This window comes from Thunnus thynnus, chromosome 9 (genome assembly GCF_963924715.1).
Source record: "Thunnus thynnus chromosome 9, fThuThy2.1, whole genome shotgun sequence".
NCBI lineage: Eukaryota > Metazoa > Chordata > Actinopteri > Scombriformes > Scombridae > Thunnus > Thunnus thynnus.
In genome coordinates, this window is record NC_089525.1 from 17,432,374 (window position 1) to 17,455,999 (window position 23,626).

Consider the following 23,626-nt stretch of genomic DNA (forward strand, 5'->3'; position numbering starts at 1 on the left):
AACTTTTTGTGCAGAAAGCCACACAGCAGATATTCTGACTTGTCAAATACCTCTTATTTATTCAGTTGTACCAGTGAGTCATGACAGTGTGACAGTGAGCCAGCATGTGAAATACCAGGAACCTGAGACTGAAGCAGCTAAATGGAAATCAGCCATCATTTATTTCATTATTCACACATGTGATTTTCTTGCTGTGATATATCAAAATGTCTTCCATGAAAAGAGCCTATAGCAAAGTCAGAGAGATACTCAGGATTATACAAGAGAGAGGGAGGGGCAAAACAAGAGAGTACCTCTTGACAAGAAAGGATGAATTCATCAAGAGTGACGACCCCGTCTCTGTTTTTGTCCATTTTCTGTGGAGAGAAACACACATGGGGTCACGCTATTTGTCTAAGGTGCGTCAGGGAAGATACAAAGACATAAAGATACAAATGCAACCCACAAAGCTCAATAGCCCATTCAGTGAAATCTTCATCATTTGGGCAGCTTGTTTGTTTCTTTGTTTGTGCATCACACTAATCAGAGATCACCTGCTGCTCATCAGTGTGTCCATGACCATTTTTTATAAACATTTATTTAACCAGGAAAACTTTGTTGAGATTAAAAAATCTCTTTTTCAAGAGTACAACAAGTACAGACATAAAACAAATAACACAAAACACATCTCAAAGTACATCACAATGTCAGACTGAAACATCAAATCATGAACAAAATCTCCAATACAGTCATATAAAATATTACATCCTGAAGACAATTCAGGTCAACCTGATAGCTGTCTTGATCCTAAGATGTATCTTCTTGGATTTCTTTGCTAAGTTTAGGTTTATTTAAGTTTTGAGATTGTTTATTTGCACAGATTTAAAAAAATAATACACATAAACCACAAGGAGAAGAAAAAAGCCCTGTTGTTTAAATAAAAGAGTCAGATGTCTTTACCTGAAAAAAGGCATCCACATGCTGTTTGGGTGCGTCAGTTTTCAAGACAGGGTACGTGTACTTCCCCATCATGTCATATATCGCTCTGACGATGTCTGTCATCTCCTGTTAAAACCGCAAACGGAGAGACACACAAATAAAAACATCAAATGTGAAGATTAACATAACCACAGATGTAAAATATAATTGCAAAGTTAGACGTGTACACACAAAAAACACACCTCTTTGTTGATGTATCCGTCTCTGTTGATATCATAGAGGTTGAAGGTCCACTGGAGCTTCTCAGTGATGGAGCCTCTCAGCAGGATGGACAGAGCTGTTACAAAGTCCTGATGGAGACAAAACGACACTATGAAAAGCTGAAAATAATTGGTAAATAGAACAAGAATATGTTTTTGGAAATGAATTAAGCAAACCTCAAACTTTATGGAGCCTGAATGTGCTGTGTCAAAGGCATTAAACAGGTAGTGTGCGTAGGTGCTGGCATCTGCAGGAGAGGAAGAAAACGTTTTGTCCACACACTGCGTAGAAAACAATACGGAGACTGAGACAACACAGCAAACAACAACGACACACACTCTTTACCTCCATGTGGGAAGAACTGGGAGTATATTTGCTTGAAGGTTTCCTCATTTACAATGCCACTTGGACACTCCTGGAAGTAGAGAAGGAGATAAAAAAGACAAAGTGGGGAGGGGGGTATGTACAGTATATAACAGAACAGAGTCCACCCCTGGTCAATAACACTAAAATGGTTAATAATTACAAATCCTGTCAATTTAATACAGGTTTATTTGTTTTTTGACAAGACCCGAGAAGAATTTAGCCAATTAATTAAAAAAAACAGAATGTTTGACTAATTAAACTAATGAAAGGTCCATATTTAAGAACAAACTGCAACAAAAGTCAGCGCACCCTTCATTAGTGAGACTCCATTCTTTTATTTCTCAATATTTTTTATGCACATCTTTATTTCTGATGACAGATTTGATTCTCCTGGGCATGAATCATACTAGTCTTGCACAAATCTGTGAAAAGATGTTCTGTCTTTCTTCACAGATGATTGTTTTCAGCTGTTCTTTGCTGGAGGGATTTTGTTGCTCTACCTTCCGCTTTAAAACATCTTAAATGTGTTCTATTGAATTCCAGTCAGGGGACATACTTGTTCAGCTCATATTTTTCACTTTTTTCTAATTTAAAAACTCTTGTGTGATTTTTTTCGGTATGTTTGGGATCATTGTCATGTTGGAAAATTCCTCTCCTGCCAACCCTCTTGAGACTGATAGTCATCTTTTCATTTAGTATTTGGGTATACAAACTTGCATTCATAGTGCCATCTATAAATGTCATCTCTCCTAAACCTTTTGCACTCATGCAGCCCCATATTAGCACACCCCCACCTCCATGTTTCACAGTCGGCACTACGCAGTCACTATGGTAGTCCTGGCCAGGTCTACACCAAACATGCTGGACCCCTTCTGATCCAAACACATTTATTTTGGTTTAATCTGACCAAAGAATGTGCCGCCAGTATTAATTAGGTTTCTTTTCATGTACTTTGACAAAGTTTGTCTGACTTCATGCAATGTCCTTCGCTTCACTGTCTGAGCAGTCACTGAAACACCATTTCCACAGATAATCCTTGTGCCGAGTTAGAAGCACTTGCCCATCTGTTTTTCAACGCAAGGTTGTCTAGATAGCAAATGCACCGCATCTTCTGCAACTGTGTTTTGGCTTCTGTTCAGTAGCCTACTGATGATCTTGTACTCTCATCTTTATTTAGTCTCATAATTTGGTGTCTTACTTGTTCAGCCAATTCCTTACCATGTGGAACCATGTTGCATAAGACACAACCCAGGCAAAAAGTGAGAAAGTTGTGGTGTTCATAGGTTCACAAGTCTTGTTTGGAAGTCACAAGTGTAATATTTTTTGTTTGAGTGCTCACAGGTGTACTCACATTTGTTTTGTTTGTTTTTGTTTGTTTTTAATTATAAATAAGATCAAATACCCTCCATCCTAAAAATACTACAATTATTGTATTTAACATTTTAGTGATATTGCTCAATTTTGTTATATACTGTAAATTAGACAGACCAACCCCACTGACAGGGTTTTAAATTACTTAAATTTACACTCTAATCAATACTTTCCGTGCAGAGAGAGACAAACTGATAATGGAGCCTCGCTGTAGTTCAGGCAGGCACAAAAGTCCGTTTATAGTCACATGTCACATACAACCTCCACTGACCTGCCTCTCTCCTATCTCACATCTGGCACTCATTCAGTTTGCAGTGTGTTGTGCCCTTGCTGCTACACCGCTGAGTTTAACTCCCTCCATCTCCCCAGCCTCCTCCTATATTCGCATTTAGTTGTTTGTGTTGCTGTATGTTTTTTTTTAATGTGTTTGTGTTCATCAAATGTTGTATATTTCAGGCTCTGCAGGGGGGGGGGGTTTCTGATCTTAGGGAAAGTCTCTGTCAAGCTTGCTCAGATTTATTTCAGAGCATCACATGAGCAGAGTCACACAGCCAAACTGAAAGAGTTAAAATCTTGATGCAAATGTCTGAACTGAGCTTTTTTCTACACCAGGCTGTTAATAAGTCAAACTGTGGACAGCTCTTGGTAAGAAGATAACAGGTGACTAATAAAATAAAGCCAGTCTTATGCCTGTAATTCAAAGTATATTCAACAAATGAGATTTTTCAAAAACATTGTATAGTATGTTTAACTGCATTTAAGTCCATTCTCAATTCAAATCTTCTATTTTCATCATCCACTCTGTATTTACTCAGTTTAGAGACAAAAGGGGCTTTTATTAGGAAGTGCTACTTCATAGTTTAACATGATGAATTTATGACAAAGATCATGTCTGATCCTCCACATTCATCTTAACTTAGTCATCTCTGTGTATTGGAGGGACTACAGGTCTAAGCTGAGTAACTGCACTGAACTGTCTTGTAAAAATGTTGTATTCACTAATGAATACAAAAAAATTTTTTTTAAAAATGAACTTAATTGAAGTGCATTCAATCTGATGGCAAAGTTTTATGAAACTATACACATCATCCTCACCATCATCATCATCACTTCCAAGCATCACTGTAGTGAACACCCAGCTCCATCTGCCTTTCATTTTAAAAATGCAGAAATCTCAAAGGCACATAAGCACTGGAGCAAACTATCTACAGTACTGACTGACACATCACCTCATGAGGAAGAGGAGGACAAGTCTAGCAAAAGTGAAGTGCACTTGAACAGTCTCTTACATTCTTGAAGCCCCGGTAGAGCACTTGGAGCTCTCTTTTGCTGAAGTTAGTCTGAGCTTCTAGCTGGTCAAGGCCCTCCGGCCGATGACACACCATGGTCATTTCCAGGTCATCATCAGCTTTGTCTGAAGGGACAAACACAGGGAGAGAAACAGAGCAAAGTTATTTAAGATACCTCACACAGTCATACAAAATGCAAACATAGCGAGAGAGCAAAAGAAAGGAATAACAGAAGTAGTGTAGAAAAGGGAGAAGTGGATATATAATCGAGTCTGAAATAAATTGAGATCTTTCTGAAAAGGTGGAAAAAATACAAACTGTAACAAAAAAAAAAGAGAAGGAGGAGAGGATGAGAGATGGAGGTGCAGAGAGGTAGAGGTCAGTCTCACAGCTCCATGTTCCTCCTCTCACCGGCCCTATCATTAACAACTCATTACTCTCCTCGCTGGAGGGGAGGGGAGAGAGGACAAACCATTCACTCTGAGACAACACACACACACACACACACACACACACACACACACACACACAGTGCCTATAGGTGAACATAACAGTATAAGACACTCCACCCACCTCTTTCTCCCAGACACTCATCTACACGTTTGCACGAGCACACAGTAGTAATAAAAAGTAATAAAAAAACAGTAATAAAAAAATCTGAATATGATATAGTGGTCATAATGTGCTGTAGTAAAACGCAGGATGAAAAAAAACTGGTGGTTAAGTAATAAGACGTTATGTTTTATGAGGGCTATTTCAGAATAATGTCAGTCTGATTTTCCATCACTGACCTGTAGTTTGTTTGCCAGGCAGTACTTTAAGGAGGGCCAAAGAGTTAACCTCCTTTCCTGCCTCATTATAGATAATTAAAACATCCGAGAGGGTGATGGATAAATGCATTTCTACAATAAATACATCTAACTTATATGGGTGTGAAGCTACAATGCTAGTTTCTAAGGCACTGCATAAAAAAGCTTGATGGTCCATGTGAGTACATTTCGACATGGTGCTTCAATCTAGATTTCTGCCTGTGTGAACCTCTAATTATCAGTAGGGGCTGATTAATGTGCTGCTGCATGGTGATTGAGTACAATTTCCTCTGTACTTTTAACACTAATATGCAAATGAGTGTCTGATTTACAGCTGCTTCTTACAAAAGTCTTCATCGGTATACTAGTTATTCCATTGTCAACGGAGAATTTAGAGGTTTGAAAGGGTGCAGGTACAAGTCATAGTGTACAGTACAGATGAGATGGGTGAGCCAAAACATTTTTTAGGCCCCTGCTCTTCTGTAATTGAGTGTCACACTGTTCAAGGTTCACTCTGTCCTTGGCTATCCAGATTCTGAAACATCAACAGTCTTGAAATAGAAACATTTTTATCTGCGTAGTCCATTAGTACCTCGTAAAGCTTCACTACACCAATATATTTTATATTCCCCCCTTCAGTTCGATTCGCCCAATGAATCAGGAGTACAGGGGCAGCATTTTTACAGTGCCAGGCAAAGACAACTTCATCTTAGTGCTAAATTAAACCTCAGTCAACAGTGTATCACTTTTTTAGATTCAGTATGCAGTGTTCCCATTTAATACATCAGCAGACATTACTTAGATCCATCCACAGAAATGTTGCCATAGTTTAAGAGTCAAAAGTAGGATTTTTAATTCAAATGTCAATTACAGTATGATCCATAACTAAACTTGTCTCCCAAATGCAGCACTGTTGGTAAGAGTTTCATATCTCATTACATGTTGATGTAATTATATTATAAAACAAAATACAACTCTTCTTCTATTGTATTAAGCCACATAAGATACAATCATTTATGATGTTAACCCACAAGAGCTTATTACCTTTGGGTCTGGTAATTAATTACATCATAGGAACATCATTACGTTATGAATTTGTATTATGTTACGAGTTGCTTTGCAGTCTCGACATAGCACGTCCTCCCTTCCTGACCAGTGTAACACGCACAAACACACACAAAAACACACTATTCTCACACACAGACTCACTAGCAGGCAGTTCGCTGTTTTTAGGGTGGAGCTCCAGGTATGTTGTAAAATCACCCACATATATCAAAACACATGTATTCTTATTCAAATGCACATAAAACACAGGTCCTCACACACCAGCACTCGCTTTAATGTATTTGGTTGTGCATTTTTATTCTCACTGTGTACATGGTTCATGCACCTATAGTGTCAGAGAACCTGGTCTTCCTCTGAAAGGCTTCACTGGGACTCTATGGTCCATGTTATAATGCTGATAGCAGGGACACAGTCACCGTCACACTCCCATACGTACATTTAAAACTGACAGGGCGCAGGATGTCCCATTTCACAATACAATGAACAGTTATGCCTCTTAAAAAAATAAAAAATGACATCAGTTATTTGAATCTTGAAGCTGTATATATGAGCAGCAGCAGCATGTGCTTGTCATAAAGCATCTGACAGGGCTGCATTATAAAGATCCTCTGACATAAAACACAGAATGCACCAAATGTACAAACATTATGGAACAAAAACATTGGTTTGTGAGGTATGTGTCTGGACTCGTGGGAAGTCAAGTTTGAAATTGTTTTCTACACTTTCGCTCAGTAAATTTAACTTATAGAGTGAAAACTGAACTCAGGATCATAGGGTCAAGTTTTCAGCTGCAGCTCTCCTAATAGACAGGAAGCAGATATTTTCTATGCTTTTTATGTAAATTTATCTTTTTAAATTTTGCATAAAATATGATTTAGTAATTCTACTTTCATTGTTAAGTTGAGATATATAGACTACTGAATATGCATGCAAAAGAGCACAAAAAAGTGCAATTTTGCAATTAAAAATTATTATATGCAGGTATCTATACACACTAGAGCTACTAATAAAATAGTTGATCGACAGAAAACTAATTGGCAGCTATTTTGATAATCGATTAAATGCTTTGAGTCATTCTTAAAGAAAAAATGCTAAATTATCTGGTTCCAGCTACTTAAATGTGAATATTTTTCAGGTTTCTTTACTCCTCTAAGATAGCAAACTGTATATCTTTGGGTGGTGGACTGTAGGTTGGGACAAAACAGGACATTTTAGGTTGCATCTTGGGCTTTAGGAAACAGTGATTGAAGGTTTTCACCATTTTCTGTCATTCTATAAATCAAACAACTAATCAATTCATCAAGAAAATAATCATTAGTTGCAGCCCTAATACATCCATGTACAGACTTACATTAAAAACTGCAGATGTGTGAATTTTTGGATCCAGATATCCAGGAAAGGCAGAGCAGACATAAGAGCACATAGGCAAAACCACTTATTTTCACTGAGTTTAAAATGATGACACTCTTATCCATTATCACTAGTTACATATTGAATTGACAGACAAATGTACGGGACTGTGACAGATTTAGAAAATCAAAAGCAGCAGAGAAAACAGACCCTTTCCTAACACCTTTTCAGAAAGTCTTATGAGCCATTACGGCAATAGTACAAAAATCATTTCTGGGAATGTGAGAGTGCATGTCTCACATATGCTGAACAATTGAACAGTCTGCAGCGTCTAACAGATAATATTTGTTCACTGTTTGTATATTTATGTATTTTTTTGAGACAGGTGTACCATTGCTGGCTAGGTTAGGGCTGGATTACAGCGATAGTAGTCGTAGTACTGACTCACCCTCCACAGCGATGACTCCCAGTAGGTGCAGCATTTTGACGGCCCCACAGCACATCAGAATGATGGCTATAGTTTGTAAGCTGTTCTCACTCTGCCCCTGTTTTTCCATTTTGATGACTTCTCGTAGTTTATCTTGCAGCGTCTTTTCAACTTTTATTCCTTTACTCTTTTTTCTTTTTTAATTTTCTATTACACTTCTAGCATGTAGAAATATTCAAGATCAATACATGTATTCTTAACTTTTAAGCTTTTTCACCATGTACAACTAGATTCTGACTACAGCTGACTGTTGTTTCTCTATACGTCTCACTCTCATGGCCATAAACTTTCTGTTCATCCTGCTTTCTCCTGGAGTGAGATAAGCACTCACCTGCCTCTCTCTTTATCTCTGTCTTTTTATTCCCCCGTCTCTCTGGTCCCTGGGGCATCTCCCTCTCTTCTCCTGACCTTAGCTCCATCCCAGTAACTCTCTCTCTCTCTCTCTCTCTCTCTCTCTCTCTCTCTCTCCCTCTGCCCCACCTCCCCTCTCTGTTTCAGTCACTGTGTCCTTCACTCTTTTGGAACAGGGCTGTAACTTGAGGGTCCAACCTGAGCACACTGTAACAATGATAAACTCACCTTCTGCTGGATGACCATATGTGTGTTTGTTTTGTGACTGTGTGTGTGTGTGTGAGTGTGTGAGAGTGAGCAGATCGGAGCTTGATAAATTGGCCCCATTAAGACACACATTCATCTCCGAACAACAGAAGGCTTAATTAACCACAAAGTGACTCTTCTAATTAAAACATGCATGAGTCCGTTCATATGACTTACTCTACCGTATAAACAGCACTTCATTGAAATCAGTAATTACGAAAAGATCCACTGAGACAAAATGACCCATCCTAATGTGCACTGTTAACTGTATATCGATCTAATATTGCAGCGCATCTGACTGAGAAGAGTAGAAGACACTACATAACTTGCTATAACCTCTAAATACCAGCAGAGGGCAGCAGAAACTAACACAGAGAACACCAGTGTGTGTGTGTGTGTGTGTGTGTGTGTGTGTGTGTGTGTGTGTGTGTGTGTGTGTGTGTGTGTCAAACCTCCTAATGAAGATTCATTGTACATTTCATATGTGTTATTTCAGATTTGGCAGATATGTTTAGCCATGACGCGCTTTGAAAATCAGAACAGTCTTCCTTATCAAAAAAAATGTGTTGTGCTCTTCCAATACAGCATGCATGATATGATAAACACATTCAAAATAACATTAAACAACAGCAAACTAGCAAACAAGAGATATTTTCTCTAGTATCTGTTTACTGTGACCAGCTGGCTTTCATTTATAGTCTTAACGTGAATCTGAAAAGGAGCAGCGATTGCCTGATGAGCTGAAGTGTAGCCACTGACTTGCAGACTGCAGGGGGCTCTGCTGCATCAAGAGGTTCCCCACAGAGTTGTTAATTGAAAGTTTGCTTTATTTACAGATGTGCAATTAAAGCAGCGGTGGTGGGTAAAATTGAATTTTGTGGGGAGAGTGGCATTTATTTTAATTTGCTAGACATTTAAAAGATGCTGGGTAGAGTAAACATCACTTGAACATCAGAATGATTAAATGCATTTGTGTTTGTTCAAGTAATCAACATTTAGCCGTCTCTTGCTGTGACAAATCAGCAGCGGTTCTGTCATGAGATGATACACAGGAATACTGTGATGCACAATATGATGTACAAAATACAGTGAACACGGAAGGTTCCTGTTGATCCTGATACTAACATACACAGATATTATACAAATAAAGAAGGACACTGTTCCAAAATATTAAAAGAAAACCATCAAAGAAAACTGTGATGCAGGTTATGTATCAGTTTTTACTATATAATATTTCTTATTTAGAGAGCACATTTAAAACAAATGTTAACCAAAATGTTTTGAAGGAATTTAAAATACAATCGAATATCAAAATGAAAATAAATAGGTATATTTTAATCATTACTTTTATCAATAAAGGGACTCAAATGCAGTTTCAATAAAGATGGGTTTAAGACGGGATTTAAAAACGGTGAAATATGGGGGAAAGATCTGACAGCGTTGGGTTTACTGTTCCACAGTCTGTGAGCAGCAATGGAGAATGTTAAAGCAGAGTTATTCTGCTATCAAAGAGATTGAACATTGCCTGCTGTTGCTAACTGGGAATTTACCACACATGAAACATGTCACATGAATTGTGTATGTGAAAATCCCTATATATGAAAATTTCACATATTTTCAGATTTTCAGATACTTTACATGTGAACTGTAACACATTACACATGAAAACCTCACATTCTCATGTAATATCACGTGACAAATATTTTACACGTGATGAGTTCACATACAGTACATTTCACATGGAAAATATCGTATTTCATATTGAAAAACATGTACCTTTTTCGTTATCCACTGTGTTATCAGCTAGGGCTACAACTAATAATTATTTTCATTATTGATTAATGTGTCGATTTTTTATTTTCTCAATCAATCATTTTGTCTATAAAACATCAGAAAGTAACAAAAAACGCTGATTACAATGTCATAGAGCGCAAGGTGACATCTTCAGAGTCCAATAAACAATCCAGATCCCCCAAATATTCAATCTACTATATTATAAGATAAAGAAAAGTGTTGTATTCCCAGCAAATGTTTGGCATTTTTGCTTTAACAGTAATAGTTAATACTTAAACAGTAATATAAACAATCAATAATTTATCAGAATACAGTAGCTGCCAGTTTATTTTCTTTCCATGTCTAACTGACTAATCGATTAATCACTGCAGCTCAGGTATCAGCAGATACTCAATATTAAATCAGGCCATCTCTACTTTTAACTGAGTTCTTAGACTTTCCAAATGTTGATAACAGTCACTACTAAGTGAAGCCATTACTGAACCCGACCCACTGAGCCTCTTGTCTGTGTCTGTTAGTCCTGTTCAGTAATCCACTCACGGATATCTAGTAGTGGAAGCTGCAACAAGAAATAATTTGGATCTGATGGTAAAATGTTAGAGAGGTGTGAGATTGAACACATGTATTTGTAAGTAATGTTCCGACTGCAAGATCTTGCGATTCAGGAAACTACCTTTAAAAAGCAACACTTATACTTCATGTCTTGTAAAACTTACAATTGAATTTTTTTTTGTTGCTAACAGGTGAGATCTGGAAACCTGCATGATTCATGTTCTAAAACTGAATCTGCAAATTTAGCAGGCCAGGTAAACCTATATAAACCCAACCTAGAAAGCCCCCTCGAGAGCTTCACTTCCATCTGTCACACAAGCTATTATAAGCCGCAGAGTTTGACAGTGACCAAAAGCCTGAACCCTTTTCTTTCTGAGCTTGTTTGGAGTATTAAACGGTGCCCTGAACTGTCAGCAAAGAAATACTGCCTGTCACTCTCTCCAGCCAGCACTCTGCCACAAAAAATACCTCTTACATCAATACGCACACAACTTTCCTCCAGCCCAGAGGCAGGATTTAGCTCCTGGCTTCCTTCTAACTACCTCTGGCTCAAGTATTTAATATTAGCCTCTCATATCTCCATCTCTTCCTTTCTTCTATTTGCCCACTGAATCCCCTCTTTCTCCTCCACTCCTTATCTCTCTCACTCTGCCAAACTCTCCTCTCACTCTGCCACTCTATCTCCATGCCACGCTCTCTCTTTCCTTCTCGTACTGTGTCCTGTAATCCTTGCCAGAGAGTGTGTGTCATTTGCATAATCTGAATTAGCCTAATCTGCCGTCCTGGCGGCGACGGAGAGGGCTCGCTCTCACCAGCCTCTGTAATGGTGGAGAGCTCTCTCCAAGAAAGTAGCAGCAGCTCCTTCGGCCACGGCCTCCGAGGAGATACAGAGAAGGTATGGATGCAAGGAAGCATCTTAAAAGTATATTTTCAGCAGCAACAGTCCTATTTACGCCATGTGAAAGCTGCACATGTAATCGCGTTCCACGGCGTGAGTTCAAGCTCTCATTCTGAGATGCATTTCAAAAGTCAAGCCAGTGGACGCAGGGCCAATCCCCGACTGGCCTTTGGGTGGTTCACTGCGAGTCCAATGACTCGCTCCGGTTGACACACAAACACAAACGCATGGATATGCAGAGAGCCACTCGCATCCAGCCACACACCATCAAACAAGACAAACACAAACACATTATTTCAAGGGTCATAGATAGACGAAATATTAAAGCACCCGTGTGCATAAAACAATATACACCCCCATGCTTGTGTACTGACACATGCACACACACACACACAACTGTTTGCTTGCTAATCCTCAGCCCGTGAAGGAGGACTGAAGTGCTGGGGGATGTTTGCAACGTTGTGAAAGATACACACATACACACACACAGATATCCACATAATGTCCCTTCCTCACATATTACTGTGCCACTGGTGATTATATTTTGGAAGAGTGAGACAAAAACAGCTCATTTACGCACACGTAGTACCATGCCAATATTGATTTTTTGAGTAAATACATGTCTAGACTCACACAGATACACAAACACACAGGAAACACACACACACACTGCTGGATGCCAAGAGGGAGGAGAATGATGAGATGACTTAATAAGCACTCATACCAGCTAATGGGAGCATGGGTGATGGAGAAAGGGAGTAAATGAGTGAAAGAATGGAGTCATAAAAGAGAGAGGAGAGGAGAGGTATTGAGATGAGGGTGCCAGGGGGAGATTGTGGTGGTGGAGTGTGAGAGTATGTGAGGGGGAAAATTAGAAGAAAGTAAGATAAAGAGAAGCATGTGTAGAGAAGGAGCGGGAGGGGGGAAAAAAAGGTTGAGACAACGAGGGAGAAGAGAAGAGTGGAGAAGAGATGTGGAACAGTGAGAAAAACTTGAAGAAAAGGGTTGAGAGATGGGGAGGAAGCATAAAACAAAAAAAAAGAAAGCAAGATAAGAGAAGGAGCAAGGGAGTGACAGAAGAAGAGAAGCGAGAGGGAGAAGATTGAGACAACATTGCTGCAGGGAATACGTGAGCAAGGCAGAGAGGGGGAAGAAAATAAAATGCCAGGGGAAAATTTAGCTAGAGAGAGGCAACCACAACACATGAAGAAGAAAATAGCCGGACAAAATTTAGAAAACAGGTAGAAGAAAACTCCCAACAAAGAGAGTCTGTCAGAAAAACACAGGTCCACTTGACAGAAATTAAAGCAAGTTGAGAGAACAAGCAGCACTGACAGTACAGACAAGCAAATATTCAGGCAGGTGCAAGACACAAACATGGCAAGGCTTCTTTTTTTTTTTTTTTCTTCAGTGATGAGCTTGTGCTCAGAGGATCAATCATGTAGGAATCTAATCTCACAATATTACAGTGCTCTCTCTCTCTTTCTCTCTCTCTCTCTCTCTTTCTCAGTGTTGCTGTCAGTATCCCGATCCCGGATAACAAGTTATCTACTGTGCCACGGAATAGGCGGCTGCACACATACAAGCCCTGCTGCACTAATCCTGCATAACATGTTGCAGCACACAACCACAACACAATACCAGAATTACAAACGCCCCCCTACCCCCCTCCCTCCCTCTCTCTCCTCCAACCCCAAAATAGCTCAACATCTCATTCTTTCATGCTTTGCAGGGCATTTTGCGGAGGTAAAAAAAAAAAAAATCTTGATTTCATTAACAGGAAGAGTCAGATTTCACACTGTTTTTCCACAATCTGTGTGCATCTACAGCCACCTCATTATTCAAAATAGCAACAAATTTACACCCTGCCTTTTTAACACCTGTGGAGGGGGGTGGGGGGGGGTGTTTGTTTAAGCTTGTAGCTTATTCAAAAGATGAAACCAGCCATATGCACTCACTTGGAAAAAATGTCCTGTATGGTCTAATTTGCAGTGAAAAAAAAAACGATAATAACCTGCCTCAACAAATAAGTTTAAATGACTGCACACAATTAATAGAGGGTATTTTCATTCTGGCACTGATCTGCTGCTCAGTGTGCACGCTCATTGGAGCAGCCAGTCTGGATTTGTTAGATTTATATAAATGGGGTACACAGGATTTTATTAGAATGAGTAATGAGAGAGTAAAACATCTCTCACGGGCAACAGGTCTTCATAAAACATTTCCCTCCTCACTTCATCTGCATATTTGCATCTGTCACCACCTCGATCTCTTTCACGTGGCCTTGACTTACTCAGGAATACCCCAATCTCATCAAACATCCCCCCCAACCCTCCACCTTCCAACCCCCACCCGCCCCAAAACTGACATCTTTTGTTGCCATGGCTACCGTGCTTCCAAGGTAACAGCAAGACGGAAAAGCGGTGTGTGAGCGGAGTGACAAATACCTTCGACATGTGTGTGTTTACCAGCGTCGATGCCCGCGTCTGTGTACACACACACACACGCACACACACAGCCAGCTAGCCAGACAGACAGACAGACATACACCTATTGAGGCACGTACACACACAAAAACGCACGCACTCTCACTCACAGTCTCTTACTTTCCTCCCTCGGTTTGCTCAGACAGAAAAGATAAGCTCAACAACAATCACATGAGTACACACACACACACACACACACACATAGATATACACACAGCCAGCCAGCCAGACAGACAGATATACACCTATTAAATCATGAACACACACACACACACACACACACAGAGTCTCCTACTTTCCTCCCTCGGTTTGCTCTGACAAAAAAGATAAGCTCAAAAATCACATGGGTATACACACATGTGCGCACACATACACACACACACACACACACACAGTCACACAAAAACTTTGTTGTAGAATAAAAAGATAGAAGGCTACTCCTTTGGGAACACCTGTTGGTCTATTGCTCTCTCTCCCTCTGGTTCTCTCTCTCTCTCACACACACACATACTCACACACACACACACTATAAACTATATGCCTTCTTTCTTTCACTGCATCTTAACTGAAATACAAGCAGTTATTAATCTTAACTCCGCAGCCTGTGTACGTGTGCTGTATATTTACTTGTGTGAGTGTGTAAGATGCAACAAAAACACACTATTAAAAGTTTCATCGCCCTTATTTGTGCATGCATATTGTGTTTCTGTGTGTGTGAGGGTATGCATGTCCATGCATATGTTTGTGAGTGTGTGTATGTGTGTGTATGTGTGTGTGTGTGTGTGCATGTGTTTATGCTTGTATGTGTGTTAATCCCCTCACCCCTGGACGGCCTCCTCTGCTTGGTCTGCATGGTCAGCGTACCCACCACAGCCCCCATGTTTGTCGTCGTCGTCGTGGAAACAAGCGCGTCTGTGTGCTGAAATCTGTATCTCTTCGTCACGTGTTTGGACGGCTAGAACGCACACACACACACACACACACACTCCCCTCGCCCTCTCTCCTCTCCTCCTCTCTCAATGGCTGCTCTCGGCAGAAACCCTCTTTCTATCATCCCTCCTTTCATGCTTTCTCACTCCATCTCACAGCGCTCCTCCTCTCTTTCTCTCTCTCTCTCTCTCCTCTTTTCTTCCCACACTCTCCCACTCTCTATCTCCCTCCCTCCCATTCCCTTGTTTTTCATTGGGGGTTGTAGTCTCCCCCTCTTTCTCTTCCTCCCTCCCACCTTTACAGCAAGCCAAGAGGCTGAGCAGAGCATCAGTGATTCACTATGAAATCGCCAGGATGTTGATTCACTAAATTATAAATTAATATGAGTGTACGCATTGATTTGTAGACGATATCACACTGTGAATCACTCTGGAAAAAAAACACATCAAACATGCCCTGTTAGATTTCTCAGCTAAATGCATCTGTTATTCCTCAGACTGGAGACAAGTATGCAAATACATGAAAGCTCAAATAGAGTAAAAATGAATTATGGAGTAAAGGGAAACATATGCACATGACAAAAATTAGGAGCAGCCCCGTGTATCACCTCCATTTTCCTCACTCATGCCTCAACATCTCGGTTTGTTCATGAAAAGGCCACTTTAATCCATCAACACTTCCATTCACTCCATCCATCATTCTTGTTCATCCATCCATAATACACCCACATACACACTAACAGGAGGAGGAGGAGGAGGAGGAGGAGGGGGGGACGGATCAAGGGACGGAGAGAGTGTGTGGTGGCAGATTGGCTCCCAGGGCAGGAAGGAAGGAAGAGAGAGAGACGGGCAGGCAGTAAGAGAGCAGAAAGGAGGCAGAAGGCTTAAACTCAAGGATGTAAGGAGTGGGAGAGATTAAAAGCAGGAAGAGGCAAGGGATATAGAAAGAATTAGATATTTAAAAGGGTAGAAATAGCGGGATCAAGACAAGTGTCAGATAATAATGCAGGAGTGTGTGCTCTTGCCTGCAAGAGCTGCACACACACCCAGATGAAATTACATTTTAATTACAGCCTGATCAATGCAAACAAGGTATAAGGTCTTACATAATGAAAGCACCGAGGACACAAATTGGGAGACAGCTACAGATGAGAAACAACGCTGTGTGTGCTGTTCTTGTGTACATACAAAACATATATTTCAAAGATGCAGATAGCTCCAAACACTGCATACAGATAGCCTATTGACATTCAACAGGGACTCGCTGGATCCACTCATCACGGACCCACTAGCCTGCAGACATGACCAAAGAGGATCCGACATGTAAAAATGTCATTGTCAGCCGCAGTTTGCTTCAAGGATGAGAACATTTTTGAAGCTCCTCTTTCTGCCACAAAATGGGGGAAAAAAATAATGTTTAATAGAGTTGCAATTGCTTATGTCAGGTTTTACAGCCAAGTTTTCAGCAGTCGATTTGAAGAATAGACACATTGCCCTTTTCTATCAAGCCAGCCGCGCATAATAATGCTTCTGCAAATGTGGCAACTGCTCCAAATATGGGGTACTTTTTGTGTGCTTATGGTGAATAATGAACGAGGTATGATTGTTAGAAGCCATATGGGACGATTTAGCTGGAAAGATTTAGTTTTGGTCAGTAAAAAAAAATCTGCAATCTGCTTCTGTGTAAAAAAAAATGTGCTCATGAATGCTCGGATGTTTTTGTTTTTTTTCTCACAACAGTGAGAGAGACAGAATGGACAGCAGTGGGGAGTATCGCTATCACCCTGCCTACACACACAGGAGCACACATATGTACGGTACACACATACATATGCACACGCACGCACACACCGGGAGCAGAAAGAATGGTTGTCATAGGAGGAGGTCTCTGTGGACTCTAGTGGCATCCAAACAGCATGCAACACTGTGACATGACCACACACACACACACGCGCGCACTGCGCTTCCTCTCTGCTTACTCTGCTATATAACACAGTGCATGTATTATGCCTATAGGAATTTACAAGCTATCAAAGTGATTTCTCCCTATCTGTGCTGCCCTCTACTTCATCTTTAGCCTTAAACCATATCTATCCATCTCTCTCCACCCCCTTACCTATGAATTTGTCTCCAAGCATACAGCCTATGCCAACGCGCCTTTATCAAGCTATCTCTCCCTATAAATCTCTGCACACATATCAGCCTATAGTGTTCCTGTCGTTTCAAACACTGTTCCCGGCTCATTCCAATCTCAAATCTCCATCCCTCTTTCTGTCCCTTCAGTCTCTGACAGGCCAGTTTCCACACACTGACAGAAATGTTTCTCCCTCAAGTAATCAGTCTGTAGAGCAGAGCAAGAGGTTGGAGTGTGCGTGTGTACAATACTGTTGCCGATTTGCCTGGTGTTTTCTTGCAGGCATGTGAGTGAATGGCTACAGACTGTTTTACAAGACTCCTGTCACACTTTTAAGGAAAGAGTTGATAAGAGACAGGAGAAAACATCAGGAGGGAGGTAGGATGGCAGAGCATAAAGAGAAAGGGGGAAAAGTAGGGGAGATGGGAGCATTTTTGGCGATGAAAAAAAAGGAGAAAAAGTGGAAGGAGGACATCAGGAAAGCTTCCAGCGGGAGATTAGAGTGCGATGCAGAGAGAGAAAGAAATGGGTAACAAGAGCCAGGAGAGTGGGCGAGTGGCATCGCAGGAAAGAAAAGGCAGAGGAGAGAGCAAGTAGGACATGCAAACATTACATTTCCAGAGAAGAGGGCGGAAGAACAAAGGGAAAGAGGGGAAAAAAACGGAGGAGTAAGCATGAGAGAAAATGAAACTCTAAAAGATCTTGATTAAGATTAAAACGCTGGGCGAGAAAGCTTTAGAAAATCAGCTCAGCTCTTCAAAGCAGCACATTCAGACCAACGTCAGTGCTAACCTGCAGGCCTACAACATGAAAACTCATCCTATGAAATGAAGTGTCCATCCTAACAGTTATAGATTATGGATGTATCATGTTGCTGTATGAAACTGTGTCATCGGGCTTTGCAATTACTCATCAGGGGCAGCGACGCTTTGGAAGAACATGTCTATTAGGAAAATCAATACTAATATCTACTGCTGTCCAAATGACTTCTCACACAGACGCTTCTCTGTATCTTTATTAGTGGACGCACGCTGAGCTTCTGGCCAGCTCTCATCACTATGAAAAAAGGGAATAATTAAAGGAGGCTCCGCTATTGATCTCTCATCATCTAAGGAGAGGGGGAAAAGAGAAAGAGGGATAGAGAGATGGGGTATGGATAAAGGGAGAAAATGAGAAATAGTGATGTAGATGAGCAAGAGAGGAGGAAGAGAAGCGGGGCAGAAATGTGGAGCGAGAGAAGGCTGGAGATAAAGTTTGAATGGGATATAGAGAGTGATTAAAGAGAGAATCAATGAGAAAGACTAAAGAGAGACAGAGAGAAATACTGAGCCAAGGCAATAGAGATGTCATCCTCTTCAACAGGGTCTCTGCCTGGCCATTATTCTCATAGCTAACTAGACTGACATGGGAATAATGCCTTAGTAAACACACACACAGTGGCAGGGGAAGGAGCAGCAGGGTGATATTCTTCCTGATTGAATAGGTCGTTTAAGTGTTTTTTTTTTTTCTGGAAGATCGAATGAGGAACAGAATGAACAGCAGCTGACCGTCTGTTAGATGTGTTGCTCCTGCAGGGGCTGGTTGACATCCAATATTATTTGGTTGTCTCAGACATTGATACAGACATTGACCCACAACTGTACAGCTGATACAATTAGTCAATTAATCCACTAGTCAATCTAAAGGAAATTAATAGTTGACTATTTTGATAATCAATTATTAATTTTAAACATTTTTTAAAGGGGACGTATCATGCACATTTCCAGGTCTATATTTATATTCTGGGGCTCTACTGGGGAATCTTTGCATGATTTACAGTTCAAGAAATTCCTTATTTTTCTTATACTGGTCCTTTTTGCAGCCACTGACTTCAGCCTCTGTCCAAAACAGGCTGTTTTAGCTCCTGTCTCTTTAAGGCCCTCCTCCCGATGAGCCCACTCTGTTCTGATTGGCAGCTCAGGAGGTTACGTAAACAGACTATAGCAGCAGGATTTCACTTCATTTTCTTGTTCTTTACTCAAAATGGAAACTTCTCAAATACATCTGTACATGCTCGAGCCTGAATCCAATCCAAAATATGCAAGTGGACAAGCAGCCAAGGGGACAACCTTAGCAACAATCTTAGCTACAAAGGCTATGGAGCAGATGGCCATTTGTGGGCAACCATGAACAATATGACGTCACTTTGATGTGACGTAACTTTGCAAATGAAGCGTTCAGAGCAGGCTGAAGCCCTGGATTTTGAGTTCCAGGGAGCATATTTACACACGTTCACCTCAAGTTTTGGACCTTTAAACATGTTTAAAATAAACATCCAACATGATAACAGTATAAAAATAACAGAAAATCACAAAAAGCGTGATATGTCAAAAATGCCAAACATGACACTGCTCCCAGCTTCTCAAATATAAAAATATAGAGAAAACAATCCAAAAAATAATTGTCTGATTAATCAATGGTGAAAATAATCATACGTTGCAGCTATATGCAAACAGTAAATGTATTAAATTCTAACCTTAAATTCAATATTTGCATTTATTCATTGTATTGTTACAAACATGTAGAGATGAATATATCTATCAAGTGTATGACACAACTGTGAACCATGAGTCACTGACCTGATGCACAGAGATACATCATGCATTATTCACGGAAAAACTGGGTGCACACACACTCACAAACGCAAACACCCATCTGTCCTCAGAGTCAGATGACATACTTTTAACAGCTGAACAATCGGTGTGTTGTTTCCAGTGTCATATTGTTCTGCGACATCCATTTTGCACAAACAACAGAGCAGAGAAACAGACAGACAGAAACACCACATACTGTCAAGTGTTTGAATGTAATACAATGAAAGTAATGATAAAAGCCCCTGATTCCTTTTTTTTTCTTACAGATTCACCTGAGTTTTTTATTAGCAGATAATTGAAGCTGTTCATCTTGCCTCTGTCCTTTCTTCACACTGCAACAGTTTTTTTTTTATTTCTTAGAGGTCACAAACCAGCGTCTAAAGTCTACATTTACTTGCCGACAGCTCGAATCAACCTCCTCCAACCCCACCTTAAAATGTTGAGATGAGCTGAATAGTTCCCTTGGTAATAGATTTGTTGTTAATAATTAAGAATAAAGAAATTGATTTGTCTATGTGACATTACTGAATAAGTAATTTTTGCTATAACAGTTAAAGTGACCCACTTAAATTATTTTTTTTTAAATCAAGCATGAATAAATTCCTGTCAGGCTTAATTAGTGTAATGAATATGAAAATAGAAATGACTAATTTGTTGTGTTTGTGTGTTAGTTACTGTACAGATACTGTACAGGTTGCTATGGGAATGTAAAGTAAAAAGAATCAACATATTAAATTCAGACAAAAACAACATAACATCTTTCCAATATGATTTAAAGGACCACAAAGTGTCTGGGGTGTTTTTATTGAAGGAAAGACTGTATGTTGCAATAGACAGCTTTCCTGCTCTGTATTCTTTATGTTCAGTAACTACAGAAAAGAGAATAGTTTCAATTTCTGGTTGAAATGCAGGTTTCAGTTTGTGGTAATGCATGCAGTGTAACATGCCACCAGAGTCGACATCATGCCCCTTCATTTAAGGTGGCACGTGCCCCCTTGGATGGCTTTAGAATTTCCATCCATCCATTTTTTTTACCGCTTATCCTCTAGAGGGTCGCTGGGGAGTTGGAGCCAATTTCAGCTGACATTGGGCGAGAGGAGGGGTACACCCTGGACAGTGAACCAGTCAATTACAGGGCTAACATATAGTATTGGGACAGAAAGCCATTCACTCTCACATTCACACCTACAGGCAATTTTAGAGTCACCAGTTAACCTTACCTGCATGTGGGATCTCTGGGAGGAAGCCACAGTACCTGGAGAGAACCCACACAGGCATGTTGCTTTTCTGTATGTTTTTATTTGTGTTTAACTCTGCCTGAAACACATAGACCCTGCTTCTCTGTTTAGACTACTTGGTTCCTTCCAGCTAGAAAGCACTTTGTAGTATCAGTGGAGCTAGAAGACAGTGTTGCCAGTTTGGATGCAGTTGGGCAATTTTTTTAAAAAATCTGGCAGGTAAAAACTGTTTTGGAGAGGTTGCGATCATTTGGGCCACTTTTTGTACCATTTGGATGGTTTCAAATGACGAAAGTTAGGCTATATTCCAATAAATAAATTACAAGTTTCCTACTTATAAGTGTGTTTATAAGTATGTATAGTGTTTATAAGTTTATAAGTGTGTATAGTGTTAACATTAACATCCATGTCACAGTTACGACTGGGATTTTCCAGTATATCTGACTTGGCCCCGGCTCTGTAATCATGTGTTAACCTAACCTTGGTGATGTGAACACTCTCAGGTCGATAACATGGGAATCTTTTCTATCTCTACCATCCATACATGACATGAACGCAGCATCTGCGCGACACACAATGACAACTGATGACTGTCTGAACTAAATATCATTTTAGTTTATTACAACTAAATTGAAACTTTTTTCCTATTCCAATTATTATTCTGTCAAATCAGATTTCCATAACGGGTCAGTTGAGGCCCAGGTTATAAACAGCTGCCACTGGTACTGTTGACCAGCAGGATGCCGGTGGAAACTATGCTACTGTTGGGCGAAGGAGAAGGAGAGGGGGAAGGCATTCAGGAAGCAGCGGGAGTGGAGGAAGGGGAGAATGGAGGCAAGAGTTGGAACTCTGAATATTGGCACTATGATGTAAAGGGAGAGAGCTGGCTGATATGATGCAGAGAAGGAAGGTAGATATACTGTGTGTGCAAGAGACCAGATGGAAGGGGAGTAAGGCCAGGAGCATCGGAGGTGGGTTCAAACTGTTCTACCATTTTGTGAATGGGAGGAGATATGGAGAAGAGGTAATCCTGAATGAAGAGTTTGTCAAGAGTGTGTTGGAGGTGAAGACGGTGTCAGACAGACTGATGAATATGAAGCAGGAAATTGAAGGTGTGGTGATGAATGTTGTCAGTGCATATGCCCCGCAAGTTGGGTGTGGGATGGAAGAGAAAGAAGATTTCAGGGTGAGTTGGATGAAGTGGTGGAGAGCATACCCAGAGAGGAGAGAGTGGTGATTGGAGCAGACTTCAATGGGCATGTTGGTGAGGGGAACAGAGGTGATGAGGAAGTAAAGGCAGGTATGGTGTCAAAGAGAGGAATGTGGAAGGACAGATGGTGGTGGATTTTGCAAAAAGGATGGAAATGGCGGTGGTGAATACGTGTTTCAAGAAGAGGGAGGAGCACAGGGTGAGGTATAAGAGTGGAGAAAGATGTACACAGGTGGACTATATCTTATGCAGGAGGTGCAATCTGAAAGAGACTGGAGACTGCAAGGTGGTGGCAGGAGAGAATGTAGCTAGGCCGCATCAGATGGTGGTCTGTAGGATGACTTTGAAGACCAAGAGAAGGAAGAGAATGAAGGCAGACTCAAGGATCAAATGGTGGAAGTTGAAAAAGGAAGACTGTTGTGTGGAGTTCAGGGAGGAGTTAAGACAGGCGCTTGGTGGTGGTGAAGAGTTGCTGGATGGCTGGGTAACTACCGCAGAAGTGGTGAGAGAGACAGCTAGGAAGTTACTTGGTGTATCATCTGGACAGAGGAAGGAAGACAAGGAGACTTGGTGGTGGAATGAGGAAGTGCTGGAAAGTATACCAAGGAAGAGGTTGGCGAAGAAGAAATGGGATAGCCAGAGAGATGAAGAAAGTAGACAGGAGTACAAGAAGATGCAGTGTAGGGTGAAGAGAAAGGTGGTGAAGGCTAAGGAGGCTAATGAAGGAGAAAAGGACTTGTACCAGTTGGCTAGACAGAGGGACCGAACTGGGAAGGATTTGCAGCAGGTTAGGGTGATGAAGGAAAGAGATGGAAATGTGCTGACTAGCTAGGAGAGTGTGTTGAGAAGATGTAAGATGAACTTTGAGAGGTTGATGAATGAAGAAAATGAGAGAGAGAGAAGGTTTGGATGATGTGGGGATAATGAATCAGGAAGTGCGGTGGATTAGCAGGGAGGAAGTGAGGGCAGCTATGAAGAGGATGATTGGAAAGTGGAAGACGGTTGGTCCAGATGACATACCTGTGGAGGCATGGAGACGTTTAGGAGAGATGGCAGTAGAATTCTTAACTAGATTGTTTTACACAACCTTGGAAAATGAGAGGATGCCTGAGGAGTGGAGAAGACGTGTACTGGTACCGATTTTCAAGAATAAGGGTAATGTGCAGAACTGTAGTAACTACAGAGGTATAAAGTTAATCAGACAAAGCGTGAAGTTATGGGAAAGAGTAGCTAGGTTGA

At 40.6% G+C, this 23,626-nt stretch overlaps 1 protein-coding gene across 3 annotated transcripts in view; it reads right to left on the bottom strand.

Moving 5' to 3' along the window:
* The window catches only part of LOC137189437 (Kv channel-interacting protein 1), a 46,023-nt gene that overhangs the window by 2,041 nt on the left and 20,356 nt on the right, over positions 1 to 23,626 (bottom strand). For 2 of the 3 annotated variants that reach the window (XM_067599302.1, XM_067599303.1), the window contains exons 2-7: positions 4,206 to 4,330; positions 1,525 to 1,594; positions 1,356 to 1,426; positions 1,161 to 1,268; positions 940 to 1,044; positions 294 to 356 (exon numbers count right to left, since the gene is read on the bottom strand). In XM_067599302.1, coding sequence (XP_067455403.1) covers positions 294 to 356; positions 940 to 1,044; positions 1,161 to 1,268; positions 1,356 to 1,426; positions 1,525 to 1,594; positions 4,206 to 4,330 — 542 coding nt within the window. Of the gene's footprint in view, positions 1 to 293; positions 357 to 939; positions 1,045 to 1,160; positions 1,269 to 1,355; positions 1,427 to 1,524; positions 1,595 to 4,205; positions 4,331 to 15,065; positions 15,272 to 23,626 lie in introns of those variants that run through there. The other variant, XM_067599304.1, reaches the window with a different exon arrangement.